At 41.8% G+C, this 18,663-nt stretch overlaps 1 protein-coding gene across 1 annotated transcript in view; it reads right to left on the bottom strand.

Annotated features, from left to right (window-relative positions):
- Nucleotides 1–18,663, bottom strand: part of CKAP5 (cytoskeleton associated protein 5) — a 124,713-nt gene that overhangs the window by 39,311 nt on the left and 66,739 nt on the right. Inside the window, exons 23-32 of the mRNA XM_054971137.1 lie at nt 17,693–17,806; nt 15,438–15,566; nt 12,481–12,675; nt 11,973–12,105; nt 10,424–10,512; nt 5,711–5,836; nt 2,747–2,896; nt 2,168–2,371; nt 1,878–2,013; nt 589–782 (exon numbers count right to left, since the gene is read on the bottom strand). Coding sequence (XP_054827112.1) covers nt 589–782; nt 1,878–2,013; nt 2,168–2,371; nt 2,747–2,896; nt 5,711–5,836; nt 10,424–10,512; nt 11,973–12,105; nt 12,481–12,675; nt 15,438–15,566; nt 17,693–17,806 — 1,470 coding nt within the window. The remainder of the gene's footprint in view (nt 1–588; nt 783–1,877; nt 2,014–2,167; nt 2,372–2,746; nt 2,897–5,710; nt 5,837–10,423; nt 10,513–11,972; nt 12,106–12,480; nt 12,676–15,437; nt 15,567–17,692; nt 17,807–18,663) is intronic.

Genomic DNA, 18,663 nt, shown 5'->3' with positions numbered 1-18,663 from the left:
GGCCAGTGAGGAGAGGAAATCAGGTGAAACTGTATCTTTCATTAGTGTAAAAAACTTGAGTTTGTGCAAGAGTAGGGAAGACCACCTGTATCCCTATGCAATGGTGTATTTGTTAGCGAGAGTCCTAACCCTCTGCCCCCATTTTTTTGGAATGCATTGATGACTGCTGTAGAAAGGGAAAGGCAAGTTCCTTCTGCATACATAAGTCTAGACCCAGCTCACTGTTAAGAGAACAAACAATGGTTATGGAGTAGTGAACCCAACTCAGAGGACATTCACTTTCTCTGGACACTGACACTCACTCAACAGTTCTCTCTGGACAGCATTTGGACACAGCTGAGAACTGGCTTTTGCAGTACTATGCCATTCACAGCCACCACAACTAGGGATTTTATAGTCTGGAATTAACTAGTGTTTTTGAAGTGGCTATGTTATATAATTCTTGACAAATTGAGTAGACTTCCTGTCATTCACTCCAGCTACTGGGCAGGTTTACTGCGGTTGATGATCAGTCCCATCATGAGAGAGTGTGTTATATTTAAATAAATATTATTAAGAGTTTTAAATATGCTATTTCCATTTACTCACATTTCCAATCAGCTTGAACACCTGATCCCCATGTACATTGTAAACAGTTACAATGGTGTTAAGTGCAGCATTTCTGACAGTGTTGTCCCTGTCACCAATGTGAACTGCCATTTCCTTTAAAGCTTTGCCAGGAGTTGGCTGACACACATTCATACCATAGGATTCAACAAGACACCCCAATTCTTCCAAGCACTCTATAGAAAGAAAGGAAAAAGTGGAGGCACACATAAAAACCAAAGGCTATGCCCATCAGATATAAAATGTATTGTCTCCTTTATTATAATTCATTCAGCAAAGACACTGTGAGGGCAAGCTTTCTTCAAAGGGACAGTGGCAGCCTCTAGGAATGCTATGCTTGATTTGTTAATAAAGAATTGAGCAAATAAGGGCTGCTTTAAGAACACGATAAGCACTGATGGCCATGAGCAAAGATGGCTTTAAAGACAACATTATTAAGACTCATGGAGGAGAGGTCCATCAATGGCTACTAGCTATGGTGATTAGAGGGAACCTCCACATAAAGCAGCAGCAAATCTCTGAATACAAGTGCTAAGAGGCAACATCAGGTCTTGGCTTCTATGCCCTGTTTGCTGGCCGTCAAGGACAACTAGTTGGCCACTGTTTGAAACAGGAAGTCAGACTATATGGACCACTGGTCTGATCCAGCAGGGCTCTTCTTTTGTTCACATATATTGTGGTGTGCCTTGGAAGAGCACGACTGGAAGCAGCAACTATTCTCCCCACCCCAAATCCTCTGCAATGATACCAGGTGACAGATCATACAAACTGCTCACTCTGATGGTCTCACTAATCTATCAGTTATGTGGATAGGAAGCAGCAGGCATTTATAAGACTGGAGTAACGCAGTGGTTAAGTACTTGAGCTGTGATGCAGCATTTAGTTGGTTCAAACCTCACTATTGCTATGAACTCACCAGGTGGCCTTGAGTAAGCCACTTCTCTCAGCACCAGCTCCCCAGCTGTATTGTGGGGATACTAATAACACGGATTTTGTTCACTGCTCTGAGTGTGCACTGCTCTGTCCAGAAGAACAGTATATAAATGAACATTAATTATTATATGTCACCAGTAACAGAACAGTAGTCTCACGACATCAGCTGAGGTGTCTGCTGGCATAGTGTCTTCAAGTTTCTGAAGGATTTCAAGAAAGCATTCTGCTTGTTTTACAGCGCACCTCATTCAAATGACTGGCAAAACTGCATGCTAGATATACCATAATCTGACCTGAAGCACATTTTAGTAATCTGTAGTTCAAATTGAAGTTCCTACCTGCCCGCTGTTTTGAATTCTTTGATTTTGTCCCTTCCATGATAAAAGTAAACATCTTGCTAGCTGGATATACAAGGCACATCCTATTCAGAATGGCACGAACATCCCTGCGGATAACGTCTTTTGGTTCCCCAACCTGGAGGATAAAAAAAGGAAATACTGGTGGAGACTTATAAAAGCTTGAAAGAACCACCAGAATTCTTAGCCTGCTGGGCATAATACAAGCTACATTTAAGGCAAATGCTGGGATGAAGGTAAAGCAGACATTCAGTTTTGTCAGATATGAATACCTTTAATACTAGATAAGGGATGAAAGAGGTTGCTTCATTCTCAGTCAGATGATATTCTTCTTGGTTCAACATAATAAAAAGCAGTTTGAGATACTCCAAGGCCTTCATGAGGACACTTGTGTTGGTGTCAAAGAACCTCAAGGTGAGCCATTTTAGGATAAGGTCCAAGCAGCTGATAACTCCATCCTTTTCACTTTCCAAGTGCTTAAGAGATAAAGCAGACCTCAGTGTCAATTTTGGCCAAAAAGGCAATTTTAAGTAAAATGAATAAAGCACAGATCCATCTGATTAATCAAACTAAATACCAGCTGGTATTCCTAGCACCACAAGCATTGGAAGATGGCTGTTTCATGCATGCATAATAGCAAGTTGCATCATCTCCTGCAATTAGCTTCATTTCATAGACCTATTGTCATTGCATTGATGGGAATACTAGGAGGCAAAAAGTAATTGCACTGTTCTTAAGAGAATACAGCATAGCACTCTAAACTGAGCGTGAAGTTTTCAAATTTGTTTGCTCAGGGAAACTTCGTCACCAGTGTTGCTGCTGTACTCACATCACAAATCCATTCCTCTCACCTCAACCATTACAGCAAGTGCTTTATTGTGGTGTTGAAAATCTGAATGAAACATCTCATCTTGTAACCACTTGGCAACACAGCTGGACATCTGAGTCTTCAGTTGCTCAATGTATTCATCACGAGGAGTAGTAAAATTCCATTTCAAAATCTGAGAGAAACATGTGGAAGCAGATCATTTTTTCTAACATACACAGATCTCTTGATTTATGTATGAACAAAATACCGACATTCTTAGTGCAATCTGGGGAGGGCGGGAATGGGGGACACACTCAGGGAGCAGACTAGCCTAATGCTGACGTATCTTCCACATATGTCAATATAAGTTGGTTATTCCAGCACAGCACCCCATTGGCACCCCATCAGTCACCGTATACTGGTGCTGCCAGACTGCAGCTACCTGCTGGCAGCCACAGGCAGAAACCCCTACACTAGCAGGGAAGCAGGCAGGCTGGTGGTTATACCAAGAGTTAGTTGGCACTCAAAGCTGCTGCAGCCTGGGAATGCCTCACAACAGCATGGAAAGTTATGCCATGGAAAAAGATGTTGTCGCCCATAGCTGCCTGTGGAAAGGGATAGACAACTTCCCACACACATGTGCAGCCCTACCCAAATAACCCAGGGAGCACAGGATGCTTGCTGACCACAGCCACAACCAATCCCCTTACATCCCTGCAGCAGCCAAGACCTCTCCCCAGCATCTAATCACAGCCTCCCTCCGCCAGGATGCCCTAAAACTCATTAAGTAGGTCATGAAGTATGGGATATTCTCTGTCTCAGAACTTCCTGTGAGGCCCTTTCAGTGGGGGAGGGGCAGCATAGAATGGGCACTGAGCAATACTAGGCAAGCACTTTGTACTAACACCCCAGGGGAAGAAGCAAAGTCCCAACTGTGTAGCTAACATCTCTCATTGCAGACCCCTAACAGACATCCCATCTTTGGAGGCTCTGCTTGAAGAGGCAATGAGGCTCCAGCCCAACAGTTTACATTCTATGCCTCTGTTCCCTAAAGGGGCCAGGCACCCCCCCTCCCCCAAAAAGCGCTGGCTTCCACAACAAAGAGATCAATCTCTGCAGCACCCTATTAGCTAAGCCATCCTGTTCTTATTTTTTTCCTGTTTGCAGGGTACAAAAAAATCAACTCTGGCCTTTAGGAGACCTTCACCTTCTCTCCATATGGGAACTGAACCAGGAGCCCCAACCATGCTATCTCAGTGCCTTTCCACTGAGCCATGCCTATCTGTATGATATTTGCTGGCCAGCCCCATGTGGCTGGTGGTGACATCAGGGATGCAGTGGGTTGTCAAAAGTCTGCTACTGTATCTTCTTGGAACCTCCTCTCCTGGTCCCAAGGTTAAAGGACAGTGATTTGAGCCTGGTCAAGAGTAAGTCTACTTTCTGTTTTTACTTTTCCAGAGGAGAGGTGTGTGACTCAGAGCAAGGGTGTTTGCGTGTACGAAGCACTTCTGCTGCCAGTCTGTGTGGCTAACATCTCTGGCCCTTGCTAAGAAAGGGATGAGCATCCTGTCTCCTACTGGAGTAGGTGTCTCCCACAGGCTGAGGAGGGACCCCTTGAGCAGTGTGCTTCTGTTGGGGTGCTGCTGTTGCAGGGTCTTTCTTCTCTGTCTGCTGGCTCTCCACAGGGAAGAAGTAGCATTGAGGGGCAGGGACTGGATTGGCAGATAGTGATTGGCTGTGCCTGTGAGTGCTGCTTAAAGGGCTGCCATCAGCTGCCATTGCATGACTGGTGGATGCTGCTGGTGTTACTTTAGATTACAACTCACTTGCTCTGCTGTCTGTGCCTGGGAGTGGGGCATGCATTGGCGTATCCCCCTGTGGAATGTCAATACAGAGCAGACTAGCACGGCCATACTTATGCATCCAGTCATACCCACCCTCGGGGCCCTCAAGATTGCACTGCCCATGTTGCCTTTTTGTGTATATAGTAATTCAGATCAGATCGCAGTATTACACCCTCATAACCACTTTTTAAAATGCTGTAGGCCGAGCATATACCAAGTTATTTGTAAATCAGTCCCACTGAGGTTAACAGGACTTCTAGCAAGACCCATACCACATAGCAACTTTCACTGAGATCATGTGCTCCATTCAAAACACCTCTGCTTACTGTATGCTACAACACTGATAGAAATGCGCAAGTTAGGTAAACCTATAATTACATTAATGTGCACAGACAGCTCTATATTTAAAATATTTAATAAAATATTGAATAAGTAATTATATTTTAGAATCTTCTACACTTAACTTTGATCCAACATTAAAGAAATACTTTCACAACAAAATTCACTTCTACAATTATAGATATTTTAGCTTTTTAAATGTAAAATATGCCAAAATTACTGTGTGAGATCCTATTAATCACCAACATAAGACAATCATGAAAGTAGATTTTTCTCCCCACCACTTCCTTCCACCAGCAGCCACCGATGTGCCTCAAAACTATTATGCCAGAGGTTTGAAGAGCTTCAGGGCTGAAGCGTCATATATACAACATGGGTGGCTACACTAAGGACAAACATGGGGACAACTGCCCTTCCTTGTCTATACTGCCACTTCTGTTTGGCACCAGAAGATCAGATTACAGGAAGAGCAATATTGCTCATTTTTCCCTCCTCAATGCTTCTATCCATGTTTTGAGGCTTTTCATCGACACCATCGCCTCTACCACCATCCCTACTGTCAGCAACTCAGCATTGTCTTTTCAAGGCTCACAAGTGGTTTCTGGGAAAGGTAGGGAAGGTCCACTTTACCACTGTCATCCATTGAAGCTGCACAAGATCCAACCCACTGCTTACAAAAGCGTATATTCTTCTATGTATTGCCACCAGGAATCTAAAGATCTCTTGTCACTCTCACAAATCATCATCATAATAAACTTGAGCTTAAAATAGTTCTGTTTATTCAGTACAACCCTGGAGATCAAATATTAGCTAGTTTCCCTCACCTTCAATCCTTTTTCATCTTTCATCCTTTGCTCTTTCCCACCTGGAACGATAACAAAAATTGGACCAGAACGATCATCATCTTCCTTCAAGTTGGACTTGCTTGGTACCTTCTTCCCCTGTATACCCTAAAAAGCAAAATAATACTGAGCACATTCCTTCAAACCAAGTTTAAATCTCCAGCTCTTGTAATTTTTAGTTAAGAATAAATCACTATTCTACTAACATGCAAAGAACGATCATGACTCATCTAGAAGTGATGTTAGAATGTGCACTGAAACAATCAGGTGTATTTTAGTACTGTGGAGAGAGAGCCCACAGTGCACAATAGCTTTTAGTTCAACAAGATCTGCTGCTTGGTTGTCAATGTGCTAGTCATTATAAATGGTACCTGTTAGTTACCTGTTTGGTAGGCTTGACCTTTGTTAGACTGCTATGGTCTTTGATGAGGCCTGTACTAGTATCTGAAAGCTGAAATAAGTCATAACATGCTCAGTGATTAACAGCTACCTTTAATCATACTACTCAATCTAGAGACCTCAAGTATATTGTATATGCTGCAACACTTTTTTTCAATAACCCCTTCTGAGGGATTACTGCAGCATAAAGGACAATATGGAGCTTTGCTTGTGACATATATAAACATGACATCTTATAAATTCACTATCAAAGTTACTGTAATGTAAGAACAGTAACACATCATCATCATCATCATCATCATCAAGTTCAACTAGTCTCACAATATCAAATGCTCTCTTCCTCCTCTGATTACGCTCACTGCCCACCAGATCAGAATACTGGACCTGCTTTGACTGTTCATCCTACTAGGATACATCATCCCTGAAGTCCTCCTCTTCTGAGAACAGAACCTTCATCTCTTAGAGGAATGGAACTCTGTACATTTTAACTTGACTGTTTCTGAAAGGATAAGCAGATTGCTCGACTCTCCGTCCACTAGTTAACGATGTTCAAAACCTGTTATTTACCAACAACTAATTCACCAACAACTAATCTTCTTTGGGATGTGCTTCTTTATCTATAGACGTCAAGTTTCACAACAGTCTCAAGATCATTAGAGACTAATCAAACAATATGTTCTTTTTAACACCTTTAGCTGATTTAAACTACAGTTTTCTTCTCAGCATCAGGAGGGTCTATGGGCTTTTGAAACAGGTTGGCTGCAGCTATTCCTTCAATACCTTTCACTGGGAGACCAAGAAGCCTTCAGGACCTGCCCAGCTCCACTATCCACCAAGAAAGATGTTATTAGAGCATGTCAAGTAAGATTTTAAGCACATTTAAGCACATTTTGGCCCTTCAGAATCAGCCACAACTTATTTCAAATTAGCCTCTTTTTTAAAAAAGCTACACCTTGGGGGGGGGGCTCCTCAGTCTCCATTACAGGTTTTAGCAGCAGCAATTCTAACTTACTTTTTTCACCTCCCAAGCTCACAGTGAGGTGGCTGAATCCCCTAAAAACTCCCATTAATATCAGAAAACAAATAGAGGTAGATACCACAAAACAGGGAAATCATCAATGACTTTTTAAAAAGTAATTAATTTGTTACAGCTTTGTAAGCTACCTCAGGTGCCAGTATTAGAATAGTTTCTATCATCTAAACACACTCTTGCACTACTGGAACTAACCAAGAAATAGTGGTAGCTTTACAGGTCCTTAGAGAAGCAAGGATGACAAGGAGAGAGATAAAGCATTACAACCAGAAAGAACTGGATCTTAATGCATTAAAAGGAAAAGCTTTTGGATGAGAACACACTCAGCTTTTGTTTTCAGATTTTCCTGTGGATCAATGCAGCTACCTATCACTTGTCTACGTTGGGGAACATTTAACTAGCCCTTAATAACGAATTGCAACCCAATTGCAAAATTTTGGCACAAAAAAAAGGGGGGAGGGAGGGAGAGAAAAGGTTGGAATATTAAATGCTGTTAGGGTAGAGGTAGTACGATATGAAGTTTGACCAGTGTGGTCTCTGCCCCAACCTCCACCTGACAGTCTGAATTCCATTGGCTTTTAAATGTAGTTATTTCAGATGAGAATTAAAGTAAACAATAAAAAATAACCTTTATACTTTCTTGCTGGAACAAAGTTGTTCAATAAAGAAACTTGCAACTATTTACAGGTATAGCACAGTATTTGCTGGGCTCATATGGTTAAAGTGTTTCAGCTGTCAAGTTGGGAGCACAACAAACAGTTACCAGCAAAGCTTTTATCCTTGAGGTGAAGCTTTACCCTGTCCCCAGCCTTAAGAGTTTCATAGTATTAAGGTACCCCTCCTTTCCGAAATTCCAGTTCTTCACCTACCTTTCCCTAGTGACTAAACTCTGAGACAACACAGTCTCGAGACAGGATCCCTCCCCACTCACTCTCTGAAAGGTCAAACCCTACCTGTCAAGAGCTGACAGTGTAACTGACCTTACTATTTCACTCCCCTCTCCCCTCTAGTGAGTTCAGCCTTCCATAGGTTCTGTTTAGTAAGTTAGATTTGAAGATGCCTCCTATCTCCCTCTCTGCTAGATTTACAGAAAAGCTTCCCATGAGATAGGTGGCCAAAAATAATGTTAAGGAAGGACATCCTACCTAAGTGCACACCCCTCCTCAAGGATCTACCAGAAATAATGTAACAACTAAGAAAGGTTTCCTGGTCAGACAGAAGAAGGTATAAGTCTGTCATCTCTCAATATGAGCAAGAGCTTCTTAGACCAGGACAGTAAGGAAAAAGCAGTTACAGATGTTAGTAAAATTCTGCATAAAAGGAATGATGTTCCTCCAAATCTTCAGATGCTAGGGAGACGGAAGTACAGGAGACTTCAAAACAGAAGAACTCAAAACATTATAGTCCTGTGCATACCTTCTTTCTGAAACAGCATACTTAGTCTATAAACCCTCAAAAATACACTGAACCATTATGTTGTTTCCAAAGAATTTTGCCAACACTTCCTAAAGTAGCCAAATCTTTTTCTACAATAGCAAGCATTACTAGTAGATTAAGAAAATTATTGGATAGTTCAGTATGACAAAAGGTTTGATAAGCGTATTCCTGAAAGCTTTCTGGACATCGCCTTTAAGAGGGTGGTTGTATCAGCTTTGATGTAGGTTCAAACAGTTACTATAGAAATCCCAACATCCTTTAGGGAATTCAAGCCAATAATCAAAACACTTCTCCAAGTTATCTAGAAATGAGACTACTTTGGAAAAGTGCAAAATGTTTGGAGTTCTTTGGAAAAAGTGCAGGATATAATAAAACAAGCCCCACTTCCTCTGAAACCCTGGGGGCTTCATTATTGGGATCCCCTAATCAAGATGACAGCAAAGAAATGTTGCTCTATCCTCTCATATGCTAACCAGAAGAAGAATTTGAAAAAATCCTTCCATCCATACAAATCATGGCAATGAAAGTTAGCCTTTTTTTGGTGGTAGAAACATCAAAAACCTTCAAAAATGTGGCTCAAGCTGTCACCCCCAAGCAATACTCTGCGAGAAGAAATTTAGATCTGGGGATAGGTGGAATGTGGCAGTGATTTTAGAAGCGCAATCCCAGAGAGTAGAGTTTAGATAATAGTAAATCCCTGGACATAAATTTCACCAGCAGCTGCCAAAAAGATTCAAGCTCCCATCAAGTCTCTGTAATGCGTACTAAATCACATCCTTCTGTCTGCATTAGTAGATCAAGTTCCTCCTTCTTATTGCTCAAGCTTTGGGCATTGGTATATAGGCACTGGAAGCCCTGCAACATTTCCCCTCTTTGACCTGGCCATCCCAGGTAGGCCTCTGCTTTTTGCTCTCCTCCTTTCTTGAAATTCCTCTGTCAGTCTCCCTTCCCCTGTGATGTCTGTTTAAAGCCCTCCCAAGGAATCTCCCCAGGTTCCTTCCAAACACATTCTTTCTGTCCTTGACAGGTGGAGTCGATCGCATGCAAGAAAATGTAGTCCATGGTCAATAGTCAATAGATGTAAACCTACAAAAGCCAAGTATCTGATTTTCCATTGTCTTTTCTCACTTATATTGGCTGGTATTCTACCACCACAAAGAGCTAAGGACAGGCTGTACCTGTGGACTTTATAGTGTTTACATTAGCAATATCTGCCAACAGGACACAGGCCTTGCAATAGGATACAATCCATACTTAAAACTTATTTGGATACTTTCCCCAGCTTTTCTCCACTGAGTGTGAAAACAGCTTACAGCATGAAAAAACAGCCCATAAATACAACAAATCTACCTGGCAACAACTCATTTATCCACAGGGTAAAGAAAGGGAACAGAGTAACTTGTAAAAGCTCTTCCTCTGACAGCAACAGTGCAACTCCCTTCAAGCTTCTAGGAGTGGAGGAGAGGAGCAGAGCAGGGGATAAAATATTCGCTTCATGGCAACAGTCTTTCTTCAGGTTGAGCCCTTTCCATACTATACAGAAAGATGGATTAAGTAAACCCTTATCCGTGCCCAGACTGCACTAAACAGCTCCAAATGCCACAATGACGTGAATGCTACAGAGCTACAGTAGAATAAAATGTATTTTATTCTACTGAAGTTTGCTAATAGTAATAAGAGTTTTTCCCACTCATATATAAAATGCCCTCATGACTGAAGATGGATGATAGATAGTACATAATTATGTTACCTGGCATATCATAACTAAACAACTTTAGAGAACCAATCCTGTTCACCACTTCCATTGTGTGAAAGACATGCTATACCTTGGTTTTAGGGGCAGTTCCCCCTGTTTTGGCCTTTTTGGGATCAGGCTTGGTCTCCACAGAACCGGCCATAAAATCTTCACCAGAACCTTAAGAGAAAGAGATGCAGTGCGATAAGATCACGATAAAAACAACAACAAACAAATAGTTCTGCAAATCCAAAGGAACTTCAGGCTTCTGTTTTTCCAACAGCTTGTCCTACCCCTAACTGCAAATTACTTCTGAAACGGAAGTGACTTCCAAAAAGAAGGCGTGACACAACAGGAGATATGGTTTAAAAGGGGGGGGGGAGTTAACAGAACTACTGGCATGCTGAAGCACTCTGTCATGCCTGAAGTAGTCATTCTGTTCCCAGTCCATGTCTAGTTTCATTAATCTTCTCAAAAAAGGAAACAATCACATGAAGACAATACAGCTTCCAAACACACTGCAGATTAGAGATGGGCACGAAACGAACCACGGAACAAAATTCTGTACGGAATGGCTAGTTCATTTGCACCAAAAAATATCCGAATTTTTGCAGCCGTTCTGTAGCCGGGTTCGGAGTTGCACAGACCCCGTGCCCGTTTCAGCCCATCAGCTGAACCCAGCACAGGGTCTGTGAAACTGATAGCCTCTTTCTCCTGCTGCCCTGGCTGTCACAGACCCCCGTGCTGAAACAGTGCGGGGTCTGTAAAATTGACAGCCTGGGCAGCAGGAGAAAGAAGCTGTCATTTTACAGCCCCCATGCCGATTCCACCATAGGGTCTGTGAAATGACAGCCTCTTTTCCTGCTGCCTGGGCTGTCAGTTTTACAGACACCCCAGGCAGCAGAAGGAAGGGGCTGTCTGTTTCAAATGCCCCACACCAGCTTCAGCAGCCTGTGCAGGGAGGTTGAAATGCCACAGAATCACGAACTGGGAAAAGGTCGGAAGTTCATGGTTCGAGGTTCTATGGAATGCTACGAATCATGAATCACGTGGTTCGAGGTTTTTAGTTTGTTTGTGCCCATCTCTACTGCAGATCTGAAGTAATAAAAGTTTATTTAACAGGCACGTCAATAGCCAGCCAATGGTATATTTAAGATTGAAACAGTGCATTAAGCGTCCTCACACAATCCTTATCTGAACCCAAAGCAAAAATTTATAATTCCTTTGGCATAGTTTAAAGTGTTAGCGAGAATAAGCTGGCACATTCCCATTCTTGGCAAATCAACTCTATCAAAATCAAGTAGCTTACAGTAGCACTGAGTATATGAGTGCTTTATTCCTCCGGCATATATTCTGGGGAGACCACTGATGTATGGCATTTGTAACTTCCCCCTTGTCTTCTGCTCAAAGACTCTAGGTAGGAATAATAGGCTAAAAGGATTAAGAGGAGAAGGGGAAGAAACTCTCACACTGAAAACAGGCCATTTCAGGCTTTTCTTCTACCAACCGTTAGCTCAGTGTAGTAACTGAACTCAGATACTACTGCTTACCCTCAAATTGTGCATGTAGTTATTAAAACTTCAGTTCATTTTACTTTTGATATTTTAAAATGAGACAATTTAGTAGACGAGGAACATTACCTGACGAAGTTTGACATTTGGCAGGAGCTGTTCCTATGGCTCTGGAAGAAGTCTTAGTAAGCGGAGCAGGTTTGGCAGGCATATTGGCTTTGGCTTTTTCAAGCATGGCCAGTACTTGGTCTTTGGAGGCTGGCTAGAGAGCAAGAGTAAGAGCTTCAAGGCATCTGTTGAAGTCCATTTTAACAAGTTCAATTACTACCTGCCACATTTCATGTAGCAACTTGTGAAACAGAAGAAGAGTATTCCTGAACAATCCTGTAGCTATCAATGTGGGATATCCAAGTACTACCTATATATTTATCATAGTCACTCAATACCCAAAAATATATGATGCAAGTTGTTAATTCATTGTTATTTATAACATTTTGAAAATTGTTCTACTATTCTGAATTGTTTCAAATTTCTCAGAAACTAACTGCTGAAATTTCTTATACATAGTATTACTGCATTCATATTATCTCTTGGTGATAATCAAGGGGAAAAAATTAATTCACAGCATTTGCAATACCTTCAGCTTCCCTGTGGCTTTGGCCATCTTCTCAAACCCCAGATGCATCATAAAGAATGGCAAAGCATCCTGGGCCTTTTTACGGACATCTCCATTTCGATCCTCCAGGCAAGAGTACAGGTGAGGGACACAAAAAAACAGATCTGAGGGGACAGTACGGAGAGTGGGCAACTTTTCAGCCAGCCAACCTAAAAGCTGAAAAAAGTATAAATCTTATGTTTGGCAAAAGGTAAACATTTTGGATATCACAAGACTCAGTCTCATAAGCAACTGAAATTGTACATTTACATTCATAATTCATCACACCTGTATTCTAAAACAGAATACTAGCAGTTTACCAACAAGACATGCAGAATTTATTATCCTACTATATAAAAGGCAAGCTGTATTGGCGAGGATTCACTTTTTATCGTCATGCAAGCGCACTCTGGCCTTGAGGCCGCTGCGAAGCACCCGCCTGCCGCCAGGAGGGGGCACACCAAATCGACGGCCTAAGCACTCCCCCCTGCACCTCTCCTCAATGCCTTCCCGCTCTGGCCTCCAGGCTGCTACGAAGCACCCACTTGCCACTGGGAGGAGTGCTCAGGCTGTCAATTTGCCAGGCCCCCCGCAGCGGGAAGTGGGTGCTTCGCAGCCACCCCCAGGCCTGAGCCGGAGGGCGCCAAGGGGAAGAAGAACAGAATACAAATTAATCTTCATGCAGGCACATGCTGGGAGGGGACCCACCAAATTGGCAGTCTAAACACTCCTCCCTGGGCCTCACCTGAGGGTCACTGAGGAAAAGACGGAAGCCCAGCAGTGCTGGACACCAGTCCACGCTTGCCTAGGAGGGGTCCCTGCTGGATCCTGTGGAGCTTATTCTCCCCCTCCCCCCCAAAGAAGCCTGGCAACAATCCTGAAGGCAGTTTCCTCAGAGTAAGCTCTACTGATTGTTACGTTTCATGAAAAATAAAAAAGACCAATGATTTTCTAAAGCCCATTGTATTTTTTCACACAATGAGCTCCATTGCTACTTAATTATAAATTTGATACACAAACACCTACTAGCCAGAGTTACAAGAATTTCTATCTGGGAAACCAAGAGATTTTCTATAATCCCAAGATTCTCAATTTATTTTAGAGTAGAACTTCCAAGTCAGGACTCATGTTTTATGAAAACATTTCTCAAAAGCATGCTCTGTGCCAGAATGCAGCTTAGTCAAGTTGTGGAACAGATTTTAAGAGTCAGGGAACAGTGAGGGCACCATAGGGGAGGATCCAAAATCCCTCCCCCAAGACCCTTGTCTTTTGTACTCTGAAAGCCTCTTGCCTTCCAAAGTCAGACACAGATGATCTCTAGATTAAGGCATGTGTTTCTCCAGGTGTTTTGTAAGAGGATGCAGCTCAACTGCCTGAATATTCCAGGGGGACATTACTCAAGAATCTTTTAACTGACCCTTCAAAACTCCTCACCCTCATGGCCATGAATAATAACCCAGGCATTCAGGATAATAATGACAGGAAGAGCCTGGCCCTTGTACGAATGGGATCTTCAATCCTAAAATTACACCAATCTCATTGCAACCTAAATTCCACCAATGGGAAACTGAATTCTGTGCTTTCGGTCCAATGCCACTGCAAATTCTAACTCTCCAACCAATTTGGCCAATACCAGCACTTTTCCTATTTGTATCCAGCAGCATAGATCCAGGGGCATAAGGAAAGCCCTCCATTTTGTAGCTGGCTCTTCTTCCAAGCAGCCTTCTACTGCTGAAATCACAGGACCCCATCCCAATCTGGTAGAAAGTTCTGTTCACTGGGCTTCAAGATAGGCAAGAGTACATTTTTCTTTCTCAGCTTCACCATTACCTCGTTCTCAGTAAGTCTGTCCCATAGCACCCTCACCTGGCTAGGGACTCATTTCCCCCAAGATTCTTACCTGTTTATCTCACTGCACCTTTAGGGGCAATCCTTCACTTGTCTCTATACTGGGGGGTTGGTTCCTCTGGACTAGCTAGCCATGTGGAAGAAACATGGCTTGAACTAAAAGTAATTTTAATTTAATTATTTAGATTAAAGTAACATAAATGAACACTAGGATTGTACTCAAATGATGATTTTCACTGGATTGTCACACGTAAACTGCTGCTGTATTGTTGCCATTGAATAGCTCAGTTTCACTGTCTTGTACTACTGTCTTGCTCCTCCTCATTCTATCCCGTACTTTGGACCAGATAACAGTTATTTGCTAGTTGTGTATTATCATTGCTTCCCTGACAAATAAGTGTACAACTGCCTCAAACAATCCCCTTTTATCCCAGAATGAGTGTCCTAATTCTTCATGAGAAGGGGGTATGCTTTTCACATGACAGCCATGACATGGGGACTGATTTTGGATAACACTAGCACTATTCAAGTTACCATGAGAAGTAGCTTCCAAGGAATAACGAAAGAACACAGAGGTGAATGGTGGAACACAGAAGGAACGAGAGGCTTGCTGCCTGACTGCACTATTCAGCAGCCACCAACCAACAGAAATGAGAAAAGAAAGCTCAGTGCAGCTACAAGAGTTTGTCTATAAGCTAGGGCACAGGGGGCCAAGGATGCAGTTATCCAGCAGATATACAGGCTATGTCGAGCACTACACAAATGCTGTTTGGGTGGTATGTTGCAACATCTGCATTAAAGGGTCCCAGATGAGATCTCCAGTAATGATCCTCAGTTGCCATTCAGTATAATCGCACAACACATGCCCTGATGGTTAGAAATTATGAGATACACAAACAAGGAAACAGAAGAAATGTGACTGAGAATATACATAAATTGAGACAGTTGTGAGCACTATATTTTAGGAAACTCTTTCCACTACTTTTGAAAAGCTAAGCTAAAAAAAAAACCCTTGTGACACATGTTGCTCCTGCAACGGCTACAGAAAGGGGGGTTGAAGGGATCCATTTCTCCACACAGAGGGGGATTACCTCTTGCCTTAGGAAAGGATTCTCTTTCTTGAGCTCTTCAGACAGATCCTCACCTTCCAACCATTCTTTCATGCCAGTTTGTTCTGTCCAAGCATTTACAGTAGCTAGGGAAGCTGCTCGCACATTGCTCTGTAGCAAAAACAACACACATATTCTAATTCTCAAGAGGGATATGAAAAATCAATTGTGAATCTTTAGAATCTTTCAGTGTTCAAACTTACAATCTGAAATGTCAGACAATCTTGTGTTGACTGCCTCATGCCAATTTAATGTAACAAGGAATCCAGGAGCCTTTTTCAAAGTATTTTGTCTTTTATTCCAAATATATTTTTTCAAAATTTGTTGTAAAATTTATTGTTACCTGTTTATCTCACTGCACCTTTAGGGGCAATCCTTCAAAAAAGTGTAAAGGCACAAAGGCTTCTCAAAATAGATAGAACCATAGATCTACTTCATTCTCTCCACCCTAAACTAACTAGAGATATCTGGGAACAGAAGTAGCCACTTGAACATGCATCAACTGCAGGATGTATTTTTTAAAAAAACGTTTTACGCCATTTATAGTTCACCTTTCTTGCCAAAAATCAAGACAGATTACATAGAGTGAGTACAATCAATATCACAATATTTCAATATACATGTAACACATGCTATTTGCAAGATTTAAAGAGAAAGTAAGAAAGAATGAAAAGAAGTCCCTCATTATTTACAGCAATAGTAGTGAAGTCTGTGATCCCTCTTTATCCCTTTACTGATGGATCTCTTGAGGCCACTTTTTTACAGTACAGCCTTCCCATCTGAGCAAAAGCCCCTCTTGAACATTTCGGTTTTGCATAGTTTATGGAAAGCCAGGAGAGTGGGAGCATTCCAAACCTCCTCAAGTAGACCATTCCGTAAAGTGGAGGCCACCACAGAGAATGCTCATATACAGGCAGCTGTTAATTTTGCCCATGTGAAGGGGCTGTTCAGCCAAAGAAGGCCCTGTTCAGATAAGTGAAGTTGCCATGGTGGAATATAGAAAGAGAAGCAATCCCATAGATACAATGGGCTACAGCTGTGGAGAGATTTATAGGTGATAGTTAATACCTTGAATTGGGCTCGGTAACTGACAGGAAGCCAAAGAAGTGACACTAGAATGGAAGTAATATTCATGATTTTCCTAGTTCCCAATAATAGCTGAGCTGCAGCGTTCTGCACCAACTGGAATCCCCGCGTTAATTTAGAGGGGAGACCAATGTACAGTGCATTGCAGTAGTCAAATCTTGATGTTATCATGGCATGGATCCAGGTAGCCAGATCAGCCACGTAGGGGGTCATCTTTCAAGCTAGGCTGAATTTGTGGAAAGCATTTTTTGCAGCCACCTTAATTTGCTTTTCTAGCAGAAGCACTGGAACCAGAATAACCCCTGGGCTCTTGATTGAGTCTGCACAGGTCAGATGAACTCCTGATGTGTGTTCAAATGAGCTTCTGAGTATGAATGCAGTCTCTCCAAACTTAATACCATTGCTTTCAACAGCTTTCTAATACTGCTTCCCATTGAAAGCAGTGCAAGGCATGAGTAGACTGCATGTACACTCAGATATACAGATGACTTACCCAAGTTCCTAATTCTGCAAGCAATAAATGCATTGGAGCTTATTTCTACATGTGGATCTCCAATCTTTGATGTTACTTGCACCCTGCTCTCTCTTGACAGTGTTTGAAGGCAGCACAAGACCAACAATGCTTGTCCAACTTCAATTCTTGCCATTTTCTGGGGGCCAGAAATTGAGCCTTGACTCTCAAAAGCTTGTAACCTGGAAATCTAGTTGATCTTTAAGGTGCTACTGGACCCATAACTTGCTCTACAGTATGTCTCTCCATTATGCAAGAAGCCCCCCTGACCTTCATAAGAATACTTCTGGTGCCCAGCATACATGCGCACAGAATACCTACACAAGGAAGCAGCACTCAGTTATCTGAACATGCTGCATTCATACAAGAATGTTCCTTCAGAAAATTGTTCTGAGAGGAATCATACATAAGATTGAATGCAACACAGGAGCACCGATATAAAAAAGACTTGAAGCTTGTTAGGTTTTTTGAACTGTTGAGACTGCAGAGCTTAGACTTTGAACACAATCTTTACCACTAACAGGCTTACCAAAAGGGACATCAATGTTGCTTATAATGTCTTATCACATGCATATATTTAGAAACTGGGAACATATGCATTTCACTCCTCAGTGCTGTCTTGAGAAGTATGTCAACCAACCTTGCTGTCTCCAAGGACTGTGATGATAGAAATGCCCAAATTTTTTACATGTTGCTTGATATTTGGGCCCATTGCAGAAGCTAGTTGCTGGAGAATGGACAATGTTTGTTGAACCTGAAGGGAAAATGAAATATTAAAAAACTGACTACCTTTGCACAACATCTACAGTTTTAAAGTAGAAAGATAGATGATTCAAGCCTGCCTATTAAAGTTACCATAATTTCTAAAGTTACCATCTTCCAACCCAAGTAGTAGTCTGATTAATTTTGTAGATGTTTAGTCCTTCCTGGAATTCTTAAATGTTAAGTTGCACTGTCTAGCAGATGCATGAGTAAGTCAATTCTTGCTTTATGATTTCCATCTTACCCAAGTAGTGAAAAAATGTGAACTTTATTTTGCTACTTTAAAGTTATTTAGCTATATAAGCACATTATTTAAAAACTGTTCTGTCCATTGGTATCCACGTTTTATGCAAGAGATCGTTCACATGCTTGCTTGAAAAGGGTTTTATATCTTGGGGAAACTAGAATGGGCTCTCCTTCCTATGGCAGATGATTACTCAAGGCTTTCAGCCCAGCCCATTTTTAAGGCTCTGCATCCAAGACTGTCTCCCACTCGAGGCAGGCTAATGACATCTATTAAGGAACAGTTCTTGGCAGCAAGTTAAGACATGCAGGTTTGCACTGATTTACTGCTGAGTAAAATACTAGTGAGTTTAAGGGCAATAAAAAGCATGAAAAACCATTACACAACAACTAAATGATAGCTATTCCAAAGCATGTAAGAAAGAAAGCCTGTTTCTACGACAATTAATAGCTCTGTCAGCTTTTCTTTCAAACATATGCTATAGGCATATGGACCAAACCACAAACATTTTAAGGGAATTTATATTCAAACTACAGCACCAGCTTAAGTTTCCATTTGTTTTAAACACAAAAGGACTATTATCTGTAATGGGCTTTCAGGAAAAC

This window comes from Eublepharis macularius, chromosome 2, assembly GCF_028583425.1.
Source record: "Eublepharis macularius isolate TG4126 chromosome 2, MPM_Emac_v1.0, whole genome shotgun sequence".
In the NCBI taxonomy this organism is placed as follows: Eukaryota; Metazoa; Chordata; class Lepidosauria; order Squamata; family Eublepharidae; genus Eublepharis; species Eublepharis macularius.
Note: the sequence above shows the minus strand (reverse complement) of the source record. Positions and strands in the feature narration are given on the sequence as shown.